General features: G+C 46.7%; 3 protein-coding genes across 4 annotated transcripts in view; 2 read left to right on the top strand and 1 right to left on the bottom strand.

Moving 5' to 3' along the window:
- The first annotated feature begins 8,871 nt into the window (after nucleotides 1-8,871).
- Nucleotides 8,872-12,471, top strand: LOC115183328 (neutral cholesterol ester hydrolase 1). Its single transcript, XM_029744661.1, has 6 exons — nucleotides 8,872-9,266; nucleotides 9,958-10,201; nucleotides 10,777-10,846; nucleotides 11,060-11,231; nucleotides 11,299-11,438; nucleotides 11,522-12,471. Exons 1-6 carry the CDS (start codon nucleotides 9,126-9,128, stop codon nucleotides 12,006-12,008), a joined length of 1,254 nt encoding a protein of 417 aa, XP_029600521.1. The 5' UTR covers nucleotides 8,872-9,125; the 3' UTR covers nucleotides 12,009-12,471.
- A 1,170-nt stretch (nucleotides 12,472-13,641) lies between these two features.
- LOC115183341 (propionyl-CoA carboxylase beta chain, mitochondrial) lies at nucleotides 13,642-17,609 on the top strand. 2 transcript variants are annotated; one of them, XR_003874032.1, is made up of 14 exons: nucleotides 13,642-13,904; nucleotides 14,016-14,135; nucleotides 14,249-14,317; nucleotides 14,427-14,483; nucleotides 14,606-14,719; nucleotides 14,812-14,922; nucleotides 15,017-15,246; nucleotides 15,342-15,423; nucleotides 15,507-15,630; nucleotides 15,701-15,808; nucleotides 15,988-16,187; nucleotides 16,315-16,414; nucleotides 16,513-16,706; nucleotides 17,440-17,609. XR_003874032.1 is itself a non-coding variant. In XM_029744674.1 (13 exons), exons 1-13 carry the CDS (start codon nucleotides 13,671-13,673, stop codon nucleotides 16,632-16,634), a joined length of 1,671 nt encoding a protein of 556 aa, XP_029600534.1. In that variant the 5' UTR covers nucleotides 13,642-13,670; the 3' UTR covers nucleotides 16,635-16,875. The 2 variants fall into 2 exon arrangements, 1 of the variants encoding a protein (XP_029600534.1); XM_029744674.1 differs by lacking the exon at nucleotides 17,440-17,609 and having other exon boundaries at nucleotides 16,513-16,875.
- A 2,711-nt stretch (nucleotides 17,610-20,320) lies between these two features.
- LOC115183340 (cohesin subunit SA-1) overlaps nucleotides 20,321-26,455 on the bottom strand; it is a 20,727-nt gene continuing 14,592 nt past the window's right edge. Inside the window, exons 15-25 of the mRNA XM_029744673.1 lie at nucleotides 26,161-26,335; nucleotides 25,648-25,787; nucleotides 25,146-25,247; nucleotides 24,359-24,507; nucleotides 23,359-23,487; nucleotides 23,041-23,249; nucleotides 21,349-21,526; nucleotides 21,168-21,278; nucleotides 20,956-21,070; nucleotides 20,774-20,854; nucleotides 20,321-20,679 (exon numbers count right to left, since the gene is read on the bottom strand). Coding sequence (XP_029600533.1) covers nucleotides 20,656-20,679; nucleotides 20,774-20,854; nucleotides 20,956-21,070; nucleotides 21,168-21,278; nucleotides 21,349-21,526; nucleotides 23,041-23,249; nucleotides 23,359-23,487; nucleotides 24,359-24,507; nucleotides 25,146-25,247; nucleotides 25,648-25,787; nucleotides 26,161-26,335 — 1,413 coding nt within the window. The 3' untranslated portion in view covers nucleotides 20,321-20,655. The remainder of the gene's footprint in view (nucleotides 20,680-20,773; nucleotides 20,855-20,955; nucleotides 21,071-21,167; nucleotides 21,279-21,348; nucleotides 21,527-23,040; nucleotides 23,250-23,358; nucleotides 23,488-24,358; nucleotides 24,508-25,145; nucleotides 25,248-25,647; nucleotides 25,788-26,160; nucleotides 26,336-26,455) is intronic.

Below are 26,455 nucleotides of genomic sequence, written 5' to 3'. Positions count from 1 at the left end.
GTGTTGTGTTGTCTCTCTTTATGTAGTGTAGTGTTGTCTCTCTTTATGTAGTGTTGTCTCTCTTTATGTAGTGTTGTGGTGTCTCTCTTTATGTAGTGTAGTGTTGTCTCTCTTTATGTAGTGTTGTCTCTCTTTATGTAGTGTTGTGTTGTCTCTCTTTATGTAGTGTTGTGTTGTCTCTCTTTATGTAGTGTTGTGTTGTCTCTCTTTATGTAGTGTTGTGTTGTCTCTCTTTATGTAGTGTTGTGTTGTCTCTCTTTATGTAGTGTTGTGTTGTCTCTCTTTATGTAGTGTAGTGTTGTCTCTCTTTATGTAGTGTTGTGTTGTCTCTCTTTATGTAGTGTTGTGTTGTCTCTCTTTATGTAGTGTAGTGTTGTCTCTCTTTATGTAGTGTTGTGTTGTCTCTCTTTATGTAGTGTAGTGTTGTCTCTCTTTATGTAGTGTAGTGTTGTCTCTCTTTATGTAGTGTTGTGTTGTCTCTCTTTATGTAGTGTTGTGTTGTCTCTCTTGTTGTGAGGTGTGTTTTGTCCTATATTTATTTGTTATTTTATTTTCTTTTTTTTTTCTTTCATCCCAGCCCCCGTCCCCGCAGGAGGTCTTTTGCCTTTTGGTTGGCCATCATTGTAAATAGGAATGTGTTCTTAACTGACTTGCCTAGTTAAATAAAAATAAATACTAATTCCAGGGATTTTCTTTATTTTTACTATTTTCTACATTGTAGAATAATAGTGAAGACATCAAAACCATGAAATAACACAAATGGAATCATATAGTAACCAAAAAAGTGTTAAACAAATCAAAATATATTTTATATTTGAGATTCTTCAAAGTAGCCACCCGTTGCCTTGATGACAGCTTTGCACGCTCTTGGCATTCTCTCAACCGGCTTCATGAGGTAGTCACCTGGAATGCATTTCAAATAACAGGTGTGCCTTGTTAAAAGTTAATTTGTGGAATTTCTTTCCTTCGTAATGCGTTTGAGCCAATCAGTTGTGTTGTGACAAGGTAGGGTTGGTATACAGAAGATAGCCCTATTTGGTAAAAGACCAAGTCCATATTATGGCAAGAACATCTCAAATAAGCAAAGAGAAATGACATTCCATCATTACTTTAAGACATGAATGTCAGTCAAAACGGAAAATGTCAAGAACTTTGCAGTCGCAAAAACCATCAAGTGCTATGATGAAACTGGCTCTCATGAGGACCGCCACAGGAAAGGAAGACCCAGAGTTACATCTGCTGCAGAGGATAAGTTCATTAGAGTTAACTGCACCTCAGAAATTGACGGCCAAATAAATGCTTCACAGAGTTCAAGTAACAGACACATCTCAACATCAACTGTTCAGAGGAGACTGCGTGAATCAGGCCTTCGTGGTTGAATTGCTGCAAGAAACCACTACTAAAGGACACCGATAACAAGAGACTTGCTTGGGCCAAGAAACACGAGTAATGGACATTAGACGGGTGGAAATCAGTCCTTTGGTCTGATGAGTCCATATTTGAGATTTTGGTTCCAACCGCCGTGTCTTTGTGAGACGCAGAGTAGGTGAATGGATGATCTCCGCATGTGTGGTTCTCACCGTGAAGCATGGAGGAGGTGTGATGGTGTGGGTGTGCTTTGCTGGTGACACTGTCTGTGATTTATTTAGACTTAAAGGCAAACTTAACTAGCATGGCTACCACAGCATTCTGCAGCGATACACCATCGCATCTGGTTTGCGCTTAGTGGGACGATCATTTGTTTTTCAAAAGGTCAATGACCACCTCCAGGCTGTGTAAGGGCTATTTGACCAGGAAGGAGAGAGATGGAGTGCTGCATCAGATGACCTGGCCTCCACAATCTCCCGACCTCAACCCAATTGAGATGGTTTGGGATGAGTTGGACATCAGAGTGAAGGAAAAGCAGCCAACAAGTGCTCAGCATATGTGGGAACTCCTTTAAGACTGTTGGAAAAGCATTCCAGGTGAAGCTGGTTAGGAGAATGCCAAGAGTGTGCAAAGCTGTCATCAAGGCAAAGGGTGGCTACTTGAAGAATCTCAAATATAAAATATATTTTGATTTGTTTAACACTTTATTGGTTACTACATGATTCCATATGTGTTATTTCATAGTTTTGATGTGTTCACTATTATTCTACAATGTAGAAAATTGTATAAATAAAGAAAAACCCTGGAATGAGTAGCTGTGTCCAATCTTTTGACTGGTACTGTATATCAAGCGTTATCAGATGAACTGTTTTGTACAGATAATTATCAGACTCAAGTTAGAAATGCTGGTAAACACTCAAATACATTATTTTATTTTTATTCCACAAAAGTAGTGCACTGGGCCTTTACTAGTCTTGTATTAGCAGAACGATTAAGCACGGGCAAAAAATAAAATCGCAGCCCCCCCCACCCCCAAACAACTTCCCACAGCTATGGGGGGAACGAGGGAACAGAACATAAGGATCACATCAATGAGCAGGGAGGCTCATGAGAGAAAAATGGGGCGTCGGCTATGGTGAGAAGAAGTGAGAAGTCAAGACAGACAAAAGAAGATGTGTGTGTGTGAGTGTGTGAGTGTGTGTGTGAGTGTGACCACCAATAGAACAGTAGAAGACAGCCCTCTTTGTGTTCCAAAGTTCAGGGCTAAGATTCTGACTCATAGAAAGCAGCTCTCTGACCTATGACCCTTGACGGCTAACCCAAACCTCTCTCTTGCAGCCTGATTTCTATCCAAGTAGCCTGCCTTATTCCCTCCCTACCCCTTCCCTCTGGCCCTAACCCTTTTATGTTTGAACGTTTGTAAATGTGGAAGAAATATAATGGAAGTCTTACATTATCACTACACCGTTTGGGAGTTTGAGCAGATTTTTTTTCAATGTTTGAATGTTGACTCAGATTTGCAAACAGGTGTGTGGGTGAGCGTGGCTTTCTCTTTCTGCCCCAAGCACATTATTACAAGATCATTACAGAGTTAAACTGTAGTAATCAGTGTGTGTGTGTGTGTGTGTGTGTGTGTGTGTGTGTGTGTGTGTGTGTGTGTGTGTGTGTGTATGTGTGTGTGTGTGTGTGTGTGTGTGTGTGTGTGTGTGTGTGTGTGTGTGTAGGTGTGTGTAGGTGTGTGTGTGTGTGTAGACGGTGATGTCACCCATGTCTTCCAGATGGCTGTCGAGACTCGAGACACACACATTTTCTCCTCTGGACAAATTTAGCAAATCCACTCAATTCCCTCTCCCCATTTTCCCTTCCTCCCCTTCTTTCATTCCCTCCTCCCTCTCTTGTTCTGTCGTCTCTTGGTATTGGGTGGGTGTGTGGGTGGGTGTGAGGCATTGGAGGCAGACTGACTGCCTCTGGCTGACTGGAATTACAGTAAATAAGTTAACATGAGTAAATTACACATTTTTCCATTTTAGCATTTCTCTCTGTCACACACACACACTGAGGTGCTGGTTACAGTAATCTAGCAGGAATAAATGCATGAGACAGAAATGCGTTTCCATTCCAGTCAGCCTCTGGCTCACAAATCAACCCTTTGGTCCACCACAGAAGACAGAGCAGCTAGCCTCCGGGTTGGGAACAAGACACACACGCACACGCACATGCACACGCGCACACACACACATAGAATACTGAGTAGCTAGTTTCCAGTGGGTGAGCAAGAGACACATACATAAACACACACGAGGGGGAGAGAGCAAGTTCACACTTCTGGGAGAGAAAGAAAGCACACACATCTTCCATAATCTGACACGGTCTAGTGCTGCTGGTCTACACACACACACACACACACACACACACACACACACATAGTTGTGATTTGGAAAATGAGGGGGAGAGTTCTGATCTAAAATTCTATTCTGCTGTTTGTTTACGTTTCCAGGAGGGTCTCCAGGGGATGAGATACAGCGTGGGAAGAGGGAGAGAGAGAGAGAGAGAGAGAGAGAGAGAGAGAGAGAGAGAATGGAGGGAGGGAGGGATAGAATTGAGGGACAGAGACCATTAAAATACTATTAGGGAGGGTATAGTTCTGGTCGAATGAAATCAAAGTTTATTGGTTGCATACACAGATTTGCAGGTGTTATAGCAGGTGCAGTGAAATGCTTATGTTTCTATCTCCAACAGGGCAGTAGAATGTCTCACAAATACAATACAAATACACAAATAATAAATACATTGAAACAAGAAATCAAGAAATGACAGAATGGGTCCAAACAGCAACCCAGAGTAGATATATTACAGTGAGCGTGTGAGAATCCACAATATAAATATGTGGTGTGTATAGACAGTATATCATTTGGAAAGACAATGGTATGTACAGTAGGAGGTATATTAGGATAGGTATATTACAATAGATACATACACGGTGAGTAAACAGTATATTAACAGAATATGAAGGGGCCAGGGTTCAATGACTCGATCTATATACATGAGGCATTAGTCTCAAGGTGCAGGGCAGAGCACCAGGCAGGTAGCCGGCTAGTGACAGTGTCTAAGGTGCCGGCCAGGGTACCTGCTAGTGATGGCTGTTCAGCAGTCTGATGACCTGGAGATAGAAGCTTTTTTTCATTTGGTCAGGACTCATACTCAGGAAAACCCCAAGCTGTAGCTGTCTTGTGGTTCAGTGGCTGAACATTCTTCTGGCCACTGACGACCCTTGCTGTCCTAATATGATACCTAACTGTGCCAGTACAGACCACACCATGTTTTAATTCTGAGACCAATAGCGTCACCTACTGGTCATACTAGTCAACTGCAGCCGCGACCGAAAAACTTAGTTTCCCATCCTTCCATTCGCTGTAGGCTCTCACACACTGGGGTAGTTAAGGGATGTTGTTATCTTTATGATTCAGACTTTTCCAGCATTACAGTACCAGTCAAAAATTTGGACACACCTAGTCATTCCAGAGGTTTTCTTTATTTTTACTATTTTCTACATTGTAGAATAATAGTGAAGACATCAAAATTATGAAATAACACGTGAAATCATGTAGTAACCAGAAAAGTGTTAAACAAATCAAAATGTATTTTATATTTGAGATTCTTCAAAGTAGCCACCCTTTTCCTTGATGACAGCTTTGCACACTCTTGGCATTCTCTCAACCAGCTTCATGAGGTAGTCACCTGGAATAAATTTCAATTAACAGGTGTGCCTTGTTAAAAGTTTATTTGTGGAATTTCTTTCCTTCGTAATGCGTTTGAGCCAATCAGTTGTGTTGTGACAAGGTAGGGGTGGTATACAGAAGATAGCCCTATTTGGTAAAAGACCAAGTCCATATTATGGCAAGAACATCTCAAATAAGCAAAGAGAAATGATAGTCCATCATTACTTTAAGACATGAATGTCAGTCAAAACTGAAAATGTCAAGAACTTTGCAGTCGCAAAAACCATCAAGCGCTATGATGAAACTGGCTCTCATGAGGACCGCCACAGGAAAGGAAGACCCAGAGTTACCTCTGCTACAGAGGATAAGTTCATTAGTTAACTGCACCTCAGACTGCAGCCCAAATAAATGCTTCACAGAGTTCAAGAAACAGACATCTCAACATGAACTGTTCAGAGGAGACTGCGTGAATCAGGCCTTCGTGGTTGAATTGCTGCAAGAAACCACTACTAAAGGACACCGATAACAAGAGACTTGCTTGGGCCAAGAAACACAAGCAATGGACATTAGACTGGTGGAAATCTGTCCTTTGATCTGATGAGTCCATATTTGAGATTTTTTATTCCAACCACCGTGTCTTTGTGAGACACTGAGTAGGTGAACGGATGGTCTATGCATGTGCGGTTCCCACAGTGAAGCATGGAGGAGGAGGTGTGATGGCGTGGGGGTGCTTTGCTGGTGACACTGTCTGTGATTTACTTAGAATTCAAGGCACACGTTTTTTATTTATTTTATTTCACTTATTTAACCAGGTAGGCTAGTTGAGAACAAGTTCTCATTTACAAATGCGACCTGGCCAAGATAAAGCAACGCAGTGCGACAAAAACAACAACACATTGTTACACATGGAATAAATAAATGTACAGTCAATAACACAATAGAAAAAAATGAAAGTCTATATATAAGTGTGTGCAAATGGCATGAGGTGGTAAGGCAATAAATAGGCCATATTAGCAAAGCTACTAAACTTAACCAGCATGGCTACCACAGAATTCTGCAGCGATACGCCATCCCATCTGGTTTGCGCTTAGTGGGACTATCATTTGTTTTTCAACAGGACAATGACCCAAAACACACCTCCAGGCTGTGTAAGGGCTATTTGACAAAGAAGGACAGAGATGGTGCTGCATCAGATGACCTGGACTCCACAATCACCCGACCTCAACCCAATTGAGATGGTTTGGGATGAGTTGTACCGCAGAGTGAAGGAAAAGCAGCCAACAAGTGCTCAGCATATGTGGGAACTCCTTCAAGACTGCTGGAAAAGCATTCCTCATGAAGCTGGTTGAGAGAATGCCAAGAGTGTGCAAAGCTGTCATCAAGGCAAAGGGTGGCTACTTTGAAGAATCTAAAATCTAAAATATATTTTGATTTGTTCATCACTTTTTTGGTTAATACATTATTCCATATGTGTTTTTTCATAGTTTATACAAATAAATACAAATAAAAGTAACAAATAATTAAAGAGAAGCAGTAAAATAACAATAGCGAGACTATATACACAGAGGGTACCGGTTCAGAGTCAATGTGCGGGGACACCGGTTAGTCAAGGTAAATGAGGTAGTATGTACATGTAGGTAGAGCTATTAAAATGACTATGCATAGATAATAAACAGAGAGTAGCAGCAGCGTAAAAGAGGAGGTAATGCAAATAATCTGGGTAGCCAATTGATTAGATGTTCAGGAGTCTTGTGGCTTGGGGGTAGAAGCTGTTTAGAAGCCTCTTGTACCAAGACTTGGCGCTCTGGTACCACCTGCCTTGCAGTAGTGTAGAGAACAGTCTATGACTAGGGGGGCTGGAGTCTTTGACAATTTTTAGGGCCTTCTTCTGACACCGCCTGGTATAGAGGTCCTGGATGGCAGGAAGCTTGGCTCCAGTGATGTACTGGGCCGTATGCACTACCCTCTGTAGTGCCTTGTGGTTGGAGGCCGAGCAGTTGCCATATCAGGCAGTGATGCAACCAGTCAGGATGCTCTCGATGGTGCAGCTGTAAAACCTTTTGAGGATCTGAGGACCCATGCCAAATTTTTTCAGTCTCTCTTCACGACTGTCTTGGTGTGCTTGGACCATGTTAGTTTGTTGGTGATGTGGACACCAAAGAACTTGAAGCTCTCAACCTGCTCCACTACAGCCCCGTCGATGACAATCGAGGCATGCTCGGTCCTCTTTTTCCTGTAGTCCACAATCATCTCCTTTGTCTTGATCACGTTGAGGGAGAGGTTGTCGTTCTTGTACTACACAGTCAGGTCTCTGACCTCCTCCCTATAGGCTGTCTCATCGTTGTTGGTGATCAGGCCTACCACTGTTGTGTCATCAGCAAACTTAATGATGGTGTTGGAGTCGTGCCTGGCCGTGCAGTCGTGAGTGAACAGGGAGTACAGGAGGGGACTGAGCACGCACCCCTGAGGGGCCCCTGTGATGAGGATCAGCGTGGTGGATGTATTGTTACCTACCCTTACCACCTGGGGGAGGCCCGTCAGGAAGTCCAGGATCCAGTTGCAGAGGGAGGTGTTTAGCCCCAGGGTCCTTAGCTTAGTGATGAGCTTTGAGGGCACTATGGTGTTGAATGCTGAGCTGTAGTTAATGAACAGCATTTTCACATAGTTGTTCCTTTTGTCCAGGTGTGAAAGGGCAGTGTGGAGTGCAATAGAGATTGCATCATCTGTGGATCTGTTGGTGCGGTATGCAAATTGGAGTGGGACTAGGCTTTCTGGGATAATGGTGTTGATGTGAGCCATGACCAGCCTTTCAAAGCACTTCATGGCTACAGACGTGAGTGCTACAGGTCTGTAGTCATTTAGGCAGGTTACCTTGGGCACAGGGACTATGGTGGTCTGCTTGAAACATGTTGGTATTACAGACTCAGACAGGGAGAGGTTGAAAATGTCAGTGAAGGCACTTGCCAGTTGGTCAGCGCATGCTCGGAGTACACGTCCTTGTAATCCATCTGGCCCTGCGGCCTTGTGAATGTTGACCTGTTTAAAGGTCTTACTCACATAGGCTGCTGCAGAGAGCATGATCACACAGTCGTCTAGAACAGCTGATGCTCTCATGCATGTTTCAGTGTTACTTGCCTCGAAGTGAGCATAGAACTTATTTAGCTTGTCTGGTAGGTTTGTGTCACTGGGCAGGTCTCCGCTGTGCTTCCCTTTGTATTCTGTAATAGTTTGCAAGCCCTGCCACATCCGACGAGCATCTGGGGGGAGTGTAGTACAATTCAACACTTTCCCTGTTTGATGGTTCGTCGACGGGTATAGCGAGATTTCCCTGAACTAATAACAGTTGGTTTTATTTATGAAAGTCCTTAGCGGTAGAAGCTATTTACCTTTTAATCAAGTCTTTTTTTCACATATAATAATATGAAATCATAGAAAATATCCCAAGTTCAAAAATAGAAAAGGAATTGCCTTACATTTTATTGGTGAGGTCCCTGAACCAATCAAAGGTGGTTGAATTCATGCAAGTGATTTGGGGTGGAAGCTACTGACGTTTTAAACAAGTATAGACATAGATTAGACGGGCGAGGTTCCTGAACCAGTTGTTTTTATTCATCTAAGTCCTATGGGGTGGAAGTATTGACGTTTTTTGGAAGTTTTTATCTATAAAGTGAATAAAAATGAATTGATAAAGTAAAAAAAAAGCTCAGCAAATTGCCGTGGATTTGAGAGCGATGTCAGGTGGTTTAGAAACTATGGACATGTTTCATGACCATGCTAAAGTAGGCGTAGCGGTTTTAAGACGTTACCGCTGAGCGGAGGGGAGTAACGTTTCAGCTCAGAAAATACGACACCGAATATGCAAAAACAAGGGGTGTAACTTTTCCGATATCGTCAACTGGATCAGAATATGTCATGTATATAGTTCTTACACGTTCCGTTTAAGAGGTATTAACGAGAGAAGTCGGAATCTTTAATATAACGCTCACTACGTCTCATGTTGGGGAGATCGCTAACGTTAGTAATACTGGTGTTTTAAAGATGAAGTTGTCTTCTATTGTCGTAACATTGATATTAACGGTGGGTGTTTCTTATTACGTCTATACACCGTTACCTGCTGCCATCGAGGAGCCTTTGAAACTGATGCTGCTGGACGCCTTATTCCGCGCTATGATGCAAGTGGTAAGAAACAAGAAGAATAGCTATACGCGAAATCATACCTTACATTGGATTAGCTTGACAGTGCTTTATATTAACGAGTAGTGGGCAATGCGTTCTCTATCACTCGACCTATGTGTCGCATTCAGGTGCAGCAGGTTTAGGCCTATTGGTTTGAGACACTGAGTTGGAGGCTATACTAGCTAGATAGCTTGTAATGCAGCTGACGCGTTGTAAAGCTAGCTACTTAGTCTGAACAAGTAGAACATGTGAACTGATTTGGTGATCTAAGTAAAACAATGCTTTACTGTGCTTTCTCCAGCCCTTGTGTGAAATCATATGTGGATAATTGATTTGAACTCGCTAAATACAGCACAAGCTCTTTTACAGTGTTTGTGTGTGTGTGTGGCCCTTCACCTAGATTTCACACAGCCATGGTGTAAGTAGATTGCTAAAAGTGTCCTCTGGGAGCCCTATCCTGGTCAAAGATCTGTGCTGTCTTGCCAACTCCTATGGTGGTCACTGCCAAGGGTGTGACATTGACCATGGAGTTGGTAGGACAGAACAAACTCTCAAGTCGAAGCCCTAGCTCCTAGAACAGGGTTAGCATATAAACTACCAGGGATACTCCAACTCTCTGACCTCATTCAAATGTTTCTCTCTCTCTCCCTCTCCATCTGCCCCCCTATCTCTCTGTCCTTCTCTCCCTCCCCAGGGTGACCTGTGTCAGTGTCTGGGTCTCAGTCACCACATCACAGTGATTCGGGGGACCATATCAGGGCTGGAGTCCCTGGGAGAGATAGCGGGAGGGCAGAGAGGCGGGGTGAGGGTGAGTGACGTGGACTTTGACAGAGTCCCGGTGCGTGTGTACGAGCCCCCGGCCGCGGGGGGAGGAGAGGGGGGTCTGAGGAGGGCTGTGATGTTCTACCATGGAGGAGGATGGGCCCTGGGGGCCACCAGTAAGTGTGTGTCTTTACCAGCATAAACACATCTAGTTCATGAAGTAACACTAATGTAACAACCTTTGGTTTCTCACTGTCTTCCTCTCTCTTTTTCTTCTTCTCTACTCCCCCACCTCTCTCCTTCTCTACTCCCCCCACCTCTCTCCTTCTCTACTCCCCCCACCTCTCTCCTTCTCTACTCCCCCCACCTCTCTCCTTCTCTACTCCCCCCACCTCTCTCCTTCTCTACTCCCCCCACCTCTCTCCTTCTCTACTCACCCCACCTCTCTCCTTCTCTACTCACCCCACCTCTCTCCTTCTCTACTCCCCCCACCTCTCTCCTTCTCTACTCACCCCACCTCTCTCCTTCTCTACTCACCCCACCTCTCTCCTTCTCTACTCACCCCACCTCTCTCCTTCTCTACTCCCCCCACCTCTCTCCTTCTCTACTCCCCCCACCTCTCTCCTTCTCTACTCCCCCCACCTCTCTCCTTCTCTACTCCCCCCACCTCTCTCCTTCTCTACTCACCCCACCTCTCTCCTTCTTTACTCCCCCCACCTCTCTCTTCCCCCTCTCCCTGTCTTCCTCTCAGAGATGGGAAGCTATGATGTCTTGTGTAGGCAGATGTCTGATGAGCTGAATGCAGTGGTTGTGTCTGTTGAGTAAGTGTGTCTCCTCTTTTCACACTATATTAGCTTCAGTTCTACACACACACACACACACACACACACACACACACACACACACACACACACTCAATATGAAAGTCTTGGGTTCTTATAACGCCATAGTAACAAGTTAAGGTTTGGACAAAACTGTTATAAGGATTAAAAAGTGGATTCCGTAACTTTTATCGTGTGTGTGTGTGTGTGTAGGTACCGTCTGGCTCCAGAAGTGCATTTCCCTGTGCAGTATGAGGACTGTCTGGCTGCAGCCAAGCACTTCCTGGAGCCAGGCATTCTGGGAAAGTTGTCTGTGGATCCACAGCGTGTGGCCGTGTCAGGCGACAGCGCTGGAGGAAACCTGGCTGCAGCGGTCGCACAGCAGGTACACACAAACACACACACACACACGTCTACACAGACACACTAACCCACTCTCCCTCTCTTCACAGATCTCGGTAGATGACAGTGTGAGTGTGAAGTTCAGTGTTCAGGCGTTAATCTACCCAGTCCTCCAGGGTCTAGACCTCAACACTCCATCCCACCAACAGAACCACAACATACCCATCCTACACCGCTTCATAATGGCCAGGTACACACACGTATATGTTCACACACACACACTTACAGTCACACACACACCTGTTAGTAACCCTCCTCTCTCTTTGTCTGTAGGTTCTGGCTGCTCTACCTGGGGGTTGATACCTCTCTCCATCCCCTCCTCTTGTCCCCCTCCTTCCTCCATCATCCCTCCATCCCTCCCTCCGTCCGCTCCCATCTCAACTGGACCACCCTTCTGCCGGCCAAACACATTAAGCATTACAAGCCTGTTGGCATGGAGACGGGGTCACAGGAGGTCACGGGGCAGGAGGGTGATCTTCTCCCGGGGTTGCTGGATGTCCGAGCGGCGCCGCTGCTGGCGAAACAGGGGGTTCTGGGTAGAACGCCGCGAGCCTACATCCTAACGTGTGAGTACGATGTGCTCAGAGACGATGGTTTGATGTACACCAGGAGGCTACAGGACGCGGGCGTCACGGTTTCCAGCCGTCACTATGACGACGGTTTCCACGGCGCCTTGAGTTTTGCACACTGGCCGTTTTTCTTCGATGTGGGGAAAAGAATGATCAGAGGATACATGGACTGGCTGCAGGAAAACCTCTAGTGTGTGTGTGTGTGTGTGTGTGTGTGTGTGTGTGTGTGTGTGTGTGTGTGTGTGTGTCTATGCAACTGCAAACCCAAAGCCGTCTGGCAGTCAGAATTTCAGACCAATGTTCAGGTTAGACAAGCAGATGTTTTAAGGCTTTTAAACTGGGTTCAACCTGATTGTTGACCTGGGTTAGAATGTCTCTCTTACTGGGTTAAACTGGATCAAACTGGGTTGGACTGGTGTTTAAACTGTGTTAGAATGTAAGAATATAACACAGATATCGTTCCTTGATTTGTAGCTGTTTGCACTCTGGGGTGTGTGTGTGTGTGTGTGTGTGTAGCAATATGTTTGGTTCCGTTAAACACACACGTCATCCTATCCCAGCTCTGCTCACCTGAACAATACATATGTTTTAAACGTGCAGTCTGTTATCTGTCTGTCAAACTACTACACTAAAATAAACGTCCATCTAAGCCAATCAATGCGCAGTGTTAGAATGTAGTAATCTGGGTAATCTGATAACAGTCCTACTTCTAGATTAGATTGGGTTAAATTATGTTATGTGCACAACTGGTTTATACATCAATGCAATCTATAAAGAATTGAGCCTCGATGGAAAAACAACGAAGACTCAAAAGGTAGGGTCACACCACACGATCCCCTGGTGCTGGAAAAAGCAATAACAAAACGTGAAAAATAATTAGGTTCTTTAGACAAGTTATTGAGTGAGGACTTCATCTAAAACCTGACTGTATTTACACACTTCATCTGACAACGCTGAGAGCTTGATTGTTTCCCACTGAACAGAATGATCTCAGTTGTCCCCAGTAACTGATGCTGGGTGTCACTACTTTATATACAATTATGATTGTAATGGTTGATAGATGTTTAACCCTCCATATGAATCAGTTTGAGTGTTTATCTTGTTTTATACTGTAGGTCTACAGTGTTACACACACATACATACATACACACACACACACACACATACATACAAACATACATACACACACACACATACACACACACACATACATACATACACATACACACACACACACACACACACACACATATACACACACACACACACACATACACACACATACATACATACATACATACATACACACACATACATACACACACATATACACACACACACACACACACATACATACATACATACATACATACATACATACACATATACACACACACACACACCGCCAGTACTATATAGACACTTGTTTCAAAATGATTTCAACATATAGATGAGTGACACATGTATAATGCATGATACATTTAGCATGTTACTTATTCTTCCAATCCAATGATGTTAGCTCTACAACAGTGCTTAGGAAAGGAGTTGTGGCTAGGAGGGAAGGAGCAAAGGGCGTCGGTTAGACCGACCAATCACAGAGGAGATGCCAAACCAACTTTCTGGGGAGTGTAATTTGTATTTCCATGACATTCAGACCAAACGTTCACGCCCCAACCCCTGAAGGTTGACCAATCATACACGGTTGTAAATATGTTGACACGTCAAGTCAATCCCCCTCCACATCTACCTCGTTTCTGACTGGCCATTCAAAAAATAGAACGTCTGGTGATTGGCTCAATCGCGCGTCACTTTCCTACAGTGCCCACCCACCCTTGTACGTCAGCCAGACAGCAATGGCGGCCTTCGCTGTAGCGCGGAGCAGCTGTGGTCTGCTTTCCGGACTAAAAGCTTCTTTTAAAACATTCGGACAGGTAAAACATGGCGTGGCTCCGGCAGCGGGAGCACAGTCCCAGCTGCAGCGGTGGTATTCCGTTAGTCATCTCTCCGTTCAGGAGAGGATAGACAGAAAGAGGAATGCAGCGCTGATCGGAGGAGGTCAGAAGAGAATTGACGCGCAACATAAAAGGGTAAATAATTTGTTCATGCGCAAGTGTCTGTCAGTCTGGTGTATTTATCCGTTTGCCTGTCGGTCGGTCGGTCCGTTTAACGTTTTGTCTGTGTAATGATCTTCTCCACAGGGGAAGCTGACAGCCAGAGAGAGAGTTGAGCTCCTGTTGGATAAAGACTCGTTTGTAGAGTATGACATGTTTGTGGAACATCGCTGCTCTGACTTCGGCATGGAAGAGGACCACAACAAGGTAACACTTCACAATAGAGGTTCCTACATTTTATCCAGCCTATGGATAAAATGAATCATTTTTTAAATGTTGATTCAGTCATCAATATGGTTTCAGTTTCCCTCTCCCTCTAGTTCGCAGGGGACAGTGTGGTGACTGGACAAGGGAGGATCAACGGAAGGCTGGTGTATGTCTTCAGTCAGGTACACACACACACACACACACACACACACACACACACACACACACACACACACACATCAAAGTAGTTACCATTTATTTTCATAATAAATGTCTCTTGCTCTCTCTTAGGACTTCACAGTATTTGGAGGCAGTCTGTCTGGGGCTCACGCACAGAAGATCTGTAAGGTAGGAGGACGGGCTCACTCTCCAGGGCCTCCTGCTTCAGGGCCTCCTGCTTCAGGGCCTCCTGCTTCAGGGCCTCCTGCTTCTCATTCATTACATCTAGTCACATCCCTTTATGTCTGTAGATCATGGACCAGGCCGTGATGGTGGGTGCTCCAGTCATTGGTCTGAACGACTCTGGCGGAGCCAGGATCCAGGAGGGGGTGGAGTCACTGGCTGGATACGCCGACATCTTCCTGGTAAGGGGGCGGGGCTTGACTAGACTGGTTACTGGGATGAGGATGACATCACTTCTAAAATGTACTCTCTCTCGGTCTCTTTGTCTCTGTAGAGGAATGTGTTGGCTTCAGGTGTGGTTCCTCAGATCTCTCTGATCATGGGTCCCTGTGCTGGAGGAGCTGTCTACTCTCCTGCCCTGACCGACTTCACCTTTATGGTCAAGGTAAGACACACGCGGTCTGCATACATGTACTGTACAATTAATACAACTAACATGGGGTATATCCAGATCTTTGATGGCGTGTGTGTGTGTGTAGGACACCTCATACCTGTTCATCACAGGTCCTGACGTAGTGAAGTCTGTCACCAATGAAGACGTCACTCAGGAGGAACTGGGAGGAGCTAAAACGCACACCGCCGTGTCAGGCGTCGCTCACCGCGCGTTTGAGAACGACATCGATGCTCTGCTCAACCTCCGAAACTTCTTCAACTTCCTCCCCCTTAGCAACCAGGACCCCGCCCCTGTTACCGAGTGCCACGACCCCAGGTACCCAATCACAGAATTGAATTTGGGATTTCCCTGAAATGTAATCCATAGGAATGGCCTTTGGAGGATGTTTGATCTCTCCTCTCCTCTTCCAGTGACAGACTGGTTCCTGGTCTGGACACCATCGTTCCTTTTGAGACCACTAAAGCCTACGACATGCTGGACATCATCCAGGGGGTACGACACACACACACACACACACACACACACACACACACACACACAGCCTGTTGTCTATTGATCTGTGGTTTTAACTTCAGATTGTGGACGAGAGGGAGTTCTTTGAGATCATGCCTAACTACGCTAAAAACATCGTAGTGGGATTCGCTCGCATGAACGGACGAACTGTTGGAATTGTAGGGAATCAACCTAAAGTAGCGTCTGGTGAGTAGAAGAGTGATGGATTAGTGATGATGGTGGTGGTGCTGGTGATACTTCTCCTGTGTGTGTGCAGGTTGTCTGGACATTAACTCATCAGTGAAAGGAGCTCGCTTCGTTCGTTTCTGCGACGCTTTCAACATCCCCATCCTCACCTTCGTGGACGTGCCCGGCTTCCTGCCAGGTAGTGCGCAAGTCTTGACTTTCCTCATGAATAATTGGCACGTCAACAAGTAGATGCCTCACTTGACAGCTTTCACATTAATTGTGGAACCGGCGTACTGCAATCAACTCATTTTTTAATCAGAACAAGTTAATATTTTTCAAACCAGAGGATTCCCCCTTCCTCGCCGTTTCTCTCAGGGACGTCTCAGGAGTATGGCGGTATCATCCGACACGGGGCCAAGCTACTGTTTGCCTTTGCTGAGGCCACCGTCCCCAAGATCACCATCATCACTAGGAAGGCCTATGGAGGAGCGTATGATGTCATGAGTTCCAAGCACCTGAGAGGAGATGTGAACTACGCCTGGCCGTCTGCAGAGGTGGCCGTGATGGGAGCCAAGGTAACACAACACACATCCTTATAGCCATGGCAACATTCACAATGCCAAAATGAAAAAAAGGTCAGTGCTCACTTTAAAACATTCCCAATATATGTCTGCCTCTCTAACATGGTGTGTTTGTTCCCAGGGTGCTGTACAGATCATCTTCAGAGGGAAATCCAACCAGGCAGAGCAGGAGGCTGAATACGTAGAGAAGTTCGCCAACCCTTTCCCTGCTGCTGTCAGAGGTACACACACACACACACACACACACACACACACACACACACCATCCGTTCCAACAAACCTTACACCCACTCCCCCATCGTAACCGTGTCCGTTTCAGGGTTCGTGGATGACATCATCGTGCCGTCGACCACCCGGAAGAGGATCTGTAGGGACCTGGAGGTTCTGGCCTCCAAGAAACAGACCAACCCCTGGAAGAAACACGCCAACATCCCACTCTAACACACAAACACCTTCGACCACGCGACCTGTCTGTCTCCAAGCCCATCACCTGTCTGTCTCTCACTTCACCTATAGCTTAGATCAGGGCTCTTCAGCCCTGTTCCTGGAGAGATACCTTCCTGGAGGTTTTCGCTCCAACCCCAATCTAACCACCTGATTCTAGTAATTAGCTGGTTGATAAACAATCAGGTTAGTTACAACTGGGGTTGGATCAAAAACCTCCAGGAGGGTAGCTCTCCTGGAACAGGGTTGGATCAAAAACCTCCAGGAGGGTAGCTCTCCAGGAACAGGGTTGGATCAAAAACCTCCAGGAGGGTCGCTCTCCAGGAGGGTGGCTCTCCAGGAACAGGGTTGGATCAAAAACCTCCAGGAGGGTAGCTCTCCAGGAACAGGGTTGGAGTGAAAACCTCCAGGAAGGTAGCTCTCCAGGAACAGGGTTGGATCAAAAACCTCCAGGAGGGTAGCTCTCCAGGAACAGGGTTGGAGTGAAAACCTCCAGGAGGGTAGCTCTTCAGGAACAGGGTTGGAGTGAAAACCTCCAGGAGGGTAGCTCTCCAGGAACAGGGTTGGAGTGAAAACCTCCAGGAGGGTAGCTCTCCAGGAACAGGGTTGGAGTGAAAACCTCCAGGAGGGTAGCTCTCCAGGAACAGGGTTGGAGTGAAAACCTCCAGGAGGGTAGCTCTCCAGGAACAGGGTTGGAGTGAAAACCTCCAGGAGGGTAGCTCTCCAGGAACAGGGTTGGAGTGAAAACCTCCAGGAGGGTAGCTCTCCAGGAACAGGGTTGGAGTGAAAACCTCCAGGAGGGTAGCTCTCCAGGAACAGGGTTGGAGAGCCCTGGCTTAGATCAACTTATCGGTCCCTAACCCTGTGGGACTTGTTTGGAAGAATCAGCTGTTTTCTATCTGGTTAAATTAACACCTGCTGTGAATCCATAGACTCGTTTGTTAAATAAAATGATTGAAATTGTAAAAGACATATTTCTTTCTCCGTGTGAGAGACAGAATGTTATATCCCAATGACAGTTTGAACGTGTGTGATAATCAGCCAAGCACCCTCACTCATCCTAGTCACCAATACTGGAAAAAGTACCCAATTATCATACTTGACTAAAAGTAAAGATGCCTTAATAGAAAATGACTCATAAGTCTGTTTTAATGTAATTGCTGAAGTAAAAGTATAACTTGCGAACTAGATGGCACCATTTAGTTTTCATATACGGGTATCCAGGGGCACACCAGCTCTGGCATTTACAAACGAAGCATGTGTTTAGTTTTCCAGATCAGAGGGGATGTTCTCTTGATAAGTTTGAGAATTGGACCATTAGTCTTGCTAAGCATTGGCAATGTAATGAGTACTTTGGGTGTCAGGGAAAATGGAGGAAGAAGTACATTACTTTCTTTAGGAATGTTGAAAGTGATGTAAAGTACAGATACTCTGAGCAACAACCGTCTCCATAGTCATCCACCTCTGGAGTCTTTTTATATAATACACTGTGTTCGGAAAGTGTTCATACCCCTGGACTTCTTCCACATTGTTAAGTTACGGTCTTGGAGCTCTACGGATAAGTCCTTCGACCTCAGGGCTTGATTTTTGCTCTGACATGCAAACTGTGGGACCTTATATAGACAGGTGTGTGCCTTTCCAAATCATGTCCAATCAATTGAATTTAACACAGATGGACTCCAATCAAGTTATAGAAACATCAAGGATGTTCATTGGAAACAGGATGCACCTGAGCTCAATTTGAGTCTCATAGCAAAGGGTCTGAGTACTTATGTAAATTATTTATGTGCAAAAATGTCAACCTGTTTTCGCTTTGTCATTATGGGGTATTGTGTGTAAATTGAGAGAAACATTTAATGAAGTTTAGAATAAGGCTGTAAAGTAACAATGTGGAAAAAGTCAAGGGGTCTGAATACTTTCCAAAGACACTGTATGGGGTCTATTCTTAGAACCGGTCCAATCCAGCAAAAAACACAATCCAGAATTAGATTACAGATTTTATTTATTTAAAAAAGATAAGATCAACAAGTTCACAGGAAAAAAAAAAAGAAGGTATTTTAGAAGGTTAAAGGGCAGGTGATGCCATCGCTACAGAAAGAACCAATCATCTCTGATATTTACAGAAGGGCAGCTTAACCAGCCAGCAGAAGAACAAGAGGGGTGGGTCAAAGTGATAAGCCAACCAATCAACTGTTATGTGTAACTACAGCCACATAAGACTAGAGGGGCATTCTCTGCTGGTCTCCACCTTCATATGCACTGATCTGAAAAGAGAGGACAGGCTAAATGAATATGGTAGAAGGCTACTGGATATTAGCTGTTACCTGTCCAATTCTTCCTCATCAGTGCAGATGAAAAGGAAGTCACTTTACACTATTGAGTCTGCACAACATCTACGGTCGCACTGGACACACCCTTATATGGCGCTTAACAGGCTGGGTATCCATGGCAACAGCCTGAGCAGTAGGGACTAATCAGATATAAGCATTTAGGCAACCGTTTGGCAACAAACAAGATACTTTTTCAGAAAGATAACTGTACAAATATCGGACCAAAAAACTTAACTCACTTGATTTAAAACTTTGTACTAAAGCTACTGAAATTCAAAATATATTTATTTTTAAAACATTTTTAAAAAGCTGCGATTCCACCGTGGGTGTGTCTGTCTGGAGCTGAGGGGGAGGGGCTTGGGATTTGGCTATGACGTCACAGCCTCTTGTATGGCCAATGAGAACTCTTCTAGTTCTGGTCCCATTGGTTGCTGTTTGATGCATTTGCCAATAAAACTAAATACAGGATATTCTCAACACTATCAAAGGGGAAGAGAGCAGAGAGGGACGAGACGGGAGCGAGAGAGCAGAGAGGGACGAGACGGGAGCGAGAGAGCAGAGAGGGACGAGACGGGAGCGAGAGAGCAGAGAGGGACGAGACGGGAGCGAGAGAGCAGAGAGGGACGAGACGGGAGCGAGAGAGCAGAGAGGGACGAGACGGGAGCGAGAGAGCAGAGAGGGACGAGACGGGAGCGAGAGAGCAGAGAGGGACGAGACGGGAGCGAGGGAGCAGAGAGGGACGAGACGGGAGCGAGGGAGCAGAGAGGGACGAGACGGGAGCGAGGGAGCAGAGAGGGACGAGACGGGAGCGAGAGAGCAGAGAGGGACGAGACGGGAGCGAGGGAGCAGAGAGGGACGAGACGGGAGCGAGAGAGCAGAGAGTGACGAGACGGGAGCGAGAGAGGGACGAGACGGGAGCGAGAGAGCAGAGAGGGACGAGACGGGAGCGAGAGAGCAGAGAGGGACGAGACGGGAGCGAGAGAGCAGAGAGGGACGAGACGGGAGCGAGAGAGCAGAGAGGGACGAGACGGGAGCGAGAGAGCAGAGAGTGACGAGACGGGAGCGAGAGAGGGACGAGACGGGAGCGAGAGAGCAGAGAGGGACGAGACGGGAGCGAGAGAGCAGAGAGGGACGAGACGGGAGCGAGAGAGCAGAGAGGGACGAGACGGGAGCCAGAGAGCAGAGAGGGACGAGACGGGAGCGAGAGAGCAGAGAGGGACGAGACGGGTTCCATCTGGGCGGTGGGAGGACTATACATGACGTCGGAAGTGGAACGAAACAACCATACAAAAGTTTACAATATTTTTAAAGAAATGTTGAACAATGTTTTGTCCGATATTTTGTCCGATATTCTGTCCGGTTTGTAGCCAACACACCCACATGTCCACTGAACGATAAAAGATATTCTCTATGTACGATAGATACTCTGTACGATATTTTGTCCGAAATTCTCATGGTTGAGCGGGATCCTTCGGCCGGCCAGTGAGTGGTTCTCTGAAAGAGATCCACATCCTTCACTGGGATCCACTTCACACACACAAAGCCGTCAACTGGCAGATCAGAGTTCGTCTGGGTGTTCGAGTGTGTGTGATAAAAGTTCTGACAGACAGTCTGATGTTTGATTGACAGCTCATCCTGTCGAAGGCCCCTTCCAGGAAGGACTGGGAACACTGGATCAGAACACTGGATCAGAACATGGGCATGGTGAAACCCTGGGATAACGGACAAAAGAGATGACAAATCATCATGTTTTAGGGTCACACTGGTTTACCACTGCAAGGCTGAGTGTGTGTTTGTTTTCCTTACCGACTCGTCCTCGATCATGGCTGCTGAGTCGAAGAAGTCTGGTCTGAGCTCCGCCCTCTCACGCCTGTTCCTGGAGGGAGGCTGGAACGACAGAACGCGAGAATCAACGAATGAAGCGATACACACTGGACGAATCACACAACAGAATCGACGATCGAAACGACAGACAGGACGTCACTGACCAGGTCGATGACCATGGTGTCTTCGAACTCCTCGTTCATGTCCTCCAGTTGACCTCGCGATGACATCATGACGTCTTCAAAGATTGGCTCTGCGTCATCCTCCATCAGACCACGACTAGAGAGAGAGAGAGAGGTGGGGGGGGTCAGTACACACACACACTGGACACACACACACACACACACACACACACACACACACACTAGACACGTACACAGTTTGTCTGACAGTCTGGTTGCGGGCCTTCATGTAGTTCATGGCTGTTCTATCCTTCCTGCTGTCCTCCATCTTCTGTTGGCCTAGCCAAGACATCTGCATCTGGGGACTGCAGAGGAGAGGGTTACACACACACACACACACACACAAAATGCACGTGCGTACACACACACACATACTTGTGTACATAGTCGTTCTCTGAGCCAGGTTCAGAGTCGTGGTCAGGTAGGTGTGTGTCCGCTGCCTGCCGTGGGTTCTCTCTGAGGACGGTGGAGGTGAGCTGAGGGGTGGTTAGTGCCCCCGGTGTCTGGAGGCTGTCATTACCACGCAGCCAGGAGGCCTCCACACTACTCTCCTCTAGAGGGCCGACAGACAGAGACACGGATACAAACACACTGTTTAGCAACATCTGTAGGTACTTGTATTTATACAGTGAGTGTACAAAACATTAGGAACACCTGCTCTTTCCATGACAGACTGACCAGGTGAATCCAGGCAAAATATTGAAGTGCCTTTGTGCGGGGTATGGGAGTAGGTGCCAGGCGCACCCGTATGAGTGTGTCAAGAACTGCAACGCTGCTGGGTTTTCACGCTCAACAGTTTCCCGTGTGTATCAAGAATGGTCCACCACACAGAGGACATCCAGCCAACTTAACTTCACTAGGGTAGGGGGCACTATTTTCACCTCCGGATGAAAAGCGTGCCCAAAGTAAACCGCCTGCTACTCAGGCCCAGAAGCTAGGATATGCATATAATTGGTAGCTTTGATAGAAAATACTCTAAAGTTTCCAAAACTGTTAAAATAATGTCTGTGAGTATAACAGAACTGATATGGCAGGTGAAAACCTGAGAAAAATCCATCCAGGAAGTGGGATTTTTTAAATGTTTGTAGTTTTCTATTGAATACCATTAAAGTATCCTTTGACTTAGGACTCAAATTGCACTTCCTATGGCTTCCACTAGATGTCAACAGTCGTTAGAAATTGTTTCAGGCTTGTATTCTGAAAAATAAGGGAGTAAGACCACTTTAAATGAGTGGACACTGCAGTGTCCCAGAGGTTTTTCATGCGCACGCCTGAGAGCACGCCTTTCTTGTTTTCCTTTTATATTGACGAAGCTTTTGTCCGGTTGAAATGTTATTGATTATTATGACTAAAAACAATCTGAGGATTGATTTTTGACTTGTTTCTACAAACTTTACTGATACTTTTCATCTGCCTGTTGTGACTGCCTTTGAGCCTGTGGATTACTGAACAAAACGGAGGTTTTTGGATATAAAGAGGGACTTTATCGAACAAAACCAACATTTATTGAGTAAATGGGAGTCTTGTGAGTGCAACCATATGAAGATCATCAAAGGTAAGTGATTAATTTTATCGCTATTTCTGACTTGTGTAACTCCTCTACTTGGCTGGTAACTGTTTGTAATGATTTGTCTGCTGGGCGCTGTTCTCAGATAATCACATGGTTTACTTTTGCCGTAAAGCCTTTTTGAAATCTGACACAGCGGTTGAATTAACAAGAAGTTAATCTTTAAACTGATGTATAACACTTGTGTGTTTCATGAATTTTTATAATGATTATTTCTGTTTTTGAATTTGGCGCTCTGCAATTTCACTGGATGTTGGCCAGGTGGGGGTGTTAACCTCTCTAGGGGGTGTTAACACCCCCTAGAGAGGTTTGCACTACTGTGGGAAGCATTGGAGTCAACATGGGCCAGCATCCCTGTGGAACGCTTTCCACACCTTGTAGAGTCCATGTCCCGACACATTGAGGCTGTTCTGAGGGCAAAAGGGATGCAACTGAATATTAGGAAGGTGTTCCTAATGTTTTGTACCCTCAGTGTGTGTGTCTGTGTGTGAGAGACCCACCCTCGATGCGTTTACTCTTGTGTATTGGCGTCCGTCCCTTCTTGCTGCGGATGGAGCTGGTCTTGCTGCTGGCGCCTGATGTTACTGACATCCTGTCCCCATCCTCTCCTCCTGTTAGCAGACTGTTCCGGTAGGAGATTAAGGGCAGCCACACGTCCTCACGACGCTCCGACATCGACTCTGACATGAACTTCTCCAGATACGAGTGACTGGGGGGAGGAGAGAGACTGTGTGTAACCTGTCTGCTTATTGTGCCATAATAATGACACACACACACACACACACACACACACACACACACACAGGGCAGGTACTTACACAGTCTTCTTGTCCTGTCGCAGCAGCTTGGAGGAGAACTCTGACAGAACCTCTAGGAAGGCCAGGTTAGGAGGAGGGAACTCTGCACCATGGGGGTTCTGGTATTTAAAGGCAAACTCTATACCATCCCTGTGGGGGGGAGACAGGAAGAGAGACGAGGGGGGAGACAGGAAGAGAGACGAGGGGGGAGACAGGAAGAGAGACGAGGGGGGAGACAGGAAGAGAGACGAGGGGGGAGACAGGAAGAGAGACGAGGGGGGAGACAGAAAGAGCGAGACGAAAGGGGAGGGAGAGAGAGACACAATCAGCTCAAGAATAAAACCAGCTTTCTAACAATCTGTGTGTCGGGTCTGTGTGTGGTGGGTCTGTGTGTGGTAGGTCTGTGTGTGGTGGGTCTGTGTGTGGTGGGTCTGTGTGTGGTGGGTCTGTGTGTGGTGGGTCTGTGTGTGGTGGGTCTGTGTGTCGGGTCTGTCTGTGTGTCGGGTCTGTGTGTCGGGTCTGTCTGTGTGTCGGGTCTGTGTGTGTGTCGGGTCTGTGTGTGGTGGGTCTGTGTGTGGTGGGTCTGTGTGTGGTGGGTCTGTGTGTGGTGGGTCTGTGTGTGGTAGGTCTGTGTGTGGTGGGTCTGTGTGTGGTAGGTCTGTGTGTGGTGGGTCTGTGTGTGGTGGGTCTGTGTGTGGTGGGTCTGTCTGTGGTGGGTCTGTCTGTGTGTGTTGGGTCTGTGTGTGTGTGTTGGGTCTGTCTGTGTGTGTTGGGTCTGTCTGTGTGTGTTGGGTCTGTCTGTGTGTGTTGGGTCTGTCTGTGTGTGTTGGGTCTGTCTGTGTGTGTTGGGTCTGTGTGTGGTGGGTCTGTGTGTGGTGGGTCTGTGTGTGGTGGGTCTGTGTGTGGTGGGTCTGTGTGTGGTGGGTCTGTGTGTGGTGGGTCTGTGTGTGGTGGGTCTGTGTGTGGTGGGTCTGTGTGTGGTGGGTCTGTGTGTGGTAGGTCTGTGTGTGGTGGGTCTTACTTGTGCAGTGTAGCGACAGCCTCTCTGGTTTTGATCTGGTCCAGGCCGAAGGTGAGGGCGAAGCGCCGGGCCAACTCCTTGATACCGCTGACGTGAGACGACGTTCTGTCCAGAGTCGGACCCTGGTCCTGGAGAAGCTCGTTGAACAGCTACAACACACAGTCAACAGTGAGTGTCAGAATCAGTGTGTGGTGCGGGTGTGTGTGTGTCAGTGTGTGTGTGGTGCGGGTGTGTGTGGTGCGGGTGTGTGTCAGTGTGGGTGTGTATCAGTGTATGTGTGGTGCGGGTGTGTGTCAGTGTGGGTGTGTATCAGTGTGTGTGTGGTGCGGGTGTGTGTGTCAGTGTGTGTCAGTGTGGGTGTGTGTTTCAGTGTGTGTCAGTGTGTGTGTGGTGCGGGTGTGTGTGGTGCGGGTGTGTGTGTCAGTGTGTCAGTGTGTGTCAGTGTGTGTGTGGTGCGGGTGTGTGTCAGTGTGGGTGTGTATCAGTGTGTGTGTGGTGCGGGTGTGTGTCAGTGTATCAGTGTGTGTGTGGTGCGGGTGTGTGTGTCAGTGTGTGTCAGTGTGGGTGTGTGTGTCAGTGTGTGTCAGTGTGTGTGTGGTGCGGGTGTGTGTGGTGCGGGTGTGTGTGGTGCGGGTGTGTGTGTGGTGCGGGTGTGTGTGTCAGTGTGGGTGTGTGTGTCAGTGTGTGTCAGTGTGTGTGTGGTGCGGGTGTGTGTCAGTGTGTGTGTGTGTGTGTGTGTGTGTGTGTGTGTGTGTGTGTGTGTGTGTGTGTGTGTGTGTATCAGTACCTGTTGCAGACTGAGGATGAGGGTCTTGGCACAGAGGATCTTATCACTCTGTCTGGTCTTACTGAGAGTCTCCTTGATGATATCACCATAGTCATTATAATACTGGAGATAGGAGAGAGAGACGAGACAGAGAGAGGTGAGAGAGACAGAGAGACAGGTGAGAGAGACAGGTGAGAGAGACAGGTGAGAGAGACAGGTGAGAGAGACAGAGAGAGAGACAGAGAGAGAGACAGAGAGAGAGACAGAGAGAGAGGTGAGAGAGACAGAGAGACAGAGAGACAGGTGAGAGAGACAGGTGAGAGAGACAGGTGAGAGAGACAGGTGAGAGAGACAGGTGAGAGAGACAGGTGAGAGAGACAGGTGAGAGAGACAGAGAGAGAGGTGAGAGAGAGAAACCAGTCAAATGTTTGGTTGCGGATACAGGAAGCTAGCATGACGGTGTGTGACCATCAGACAGGAAATGAAAGCATACAGAGATCAGGTTATGACACCAGGTTCATACCTTCATGTAGTGTTTGAAGATGTCTGCAGCAGCGGGCATGTCCACGATGTCGTAGATGATGAGTTTGCTGAAGGCTGCTAACAGGTTCCTCCTCTTGTGAAGAGCTTCTATCTTATTGGCTTCATCCTCCTCATCGCCTTCTGGAGACAGAACATACATACTTAGTGGTCTGGTGTGTGTCTGCGTGCGTAGAATGTGTGTGTGTAATAATAATAATAATAATAATAATAATAATAATAATAAGGTGGGTGCTTACAATTCCAATGTTTGAATTGGAAATGTGTTTTTGCATATCCCAACTCCCCCTGAGACACCCTCAGAGTGGGGTCACGTCCAGGAATCAGACATTATTGACGGCGACCCTGGACCAATGAGGGTTAAGTGCCTTGCTCAAGGCATTGGCTGATTTTTCACCAAGTCGGCTCGGGATCTGAACCAGCGACGTTTCGGTTACTGGCCCAACGCTCCTAACCGCTAGGCTACCTGCTGTGTGTGTGTGTGTGTGTGTCTAACCCATGCTCTGGTTCTCATCGTCCTGGTCTATAAAGACGTGGTCCAGGATGAAGGTGAGCAGCTCGTTCTGTAAGGTGCTGTCTGGGTTGAACACCAGGGCCTCCAGACCTTCTCTGCCCCCAGAGACCAACTGGTGACTGAAGACCATCAGCAGGTCACACAGCAACATGAAGGCCTGTTGTACAGGGAGGGAACACATCCTCATTAACACTGTTCTTCATCATCACCACCATCATCAGTTTAAACTGGAGTGAGACTGGTCGAAGTGGTGTAAGACTGGTCTAACAGGTCTAAC

Source organism: Salmo trutta, unplaced genomic scaffold, assembly GCF_901001165.1.
Source record: "Salmo trutta unplaced genomic scaffold, fSalTru1.1, whole genome shotgun sequence".
Taxonomy (NCBI): domain Eukaryota; kingdom Metazoa; phylum Chordata; class Actinopteri; order Salmoniformes; family Salmonidae; genus Salmo; species Salmo trutta.
The sequence above is the reverse complement of the archived record's forward strand: the minus strand, read 5'-3'. Positions and strand labels throughout refer to the sequence as shown.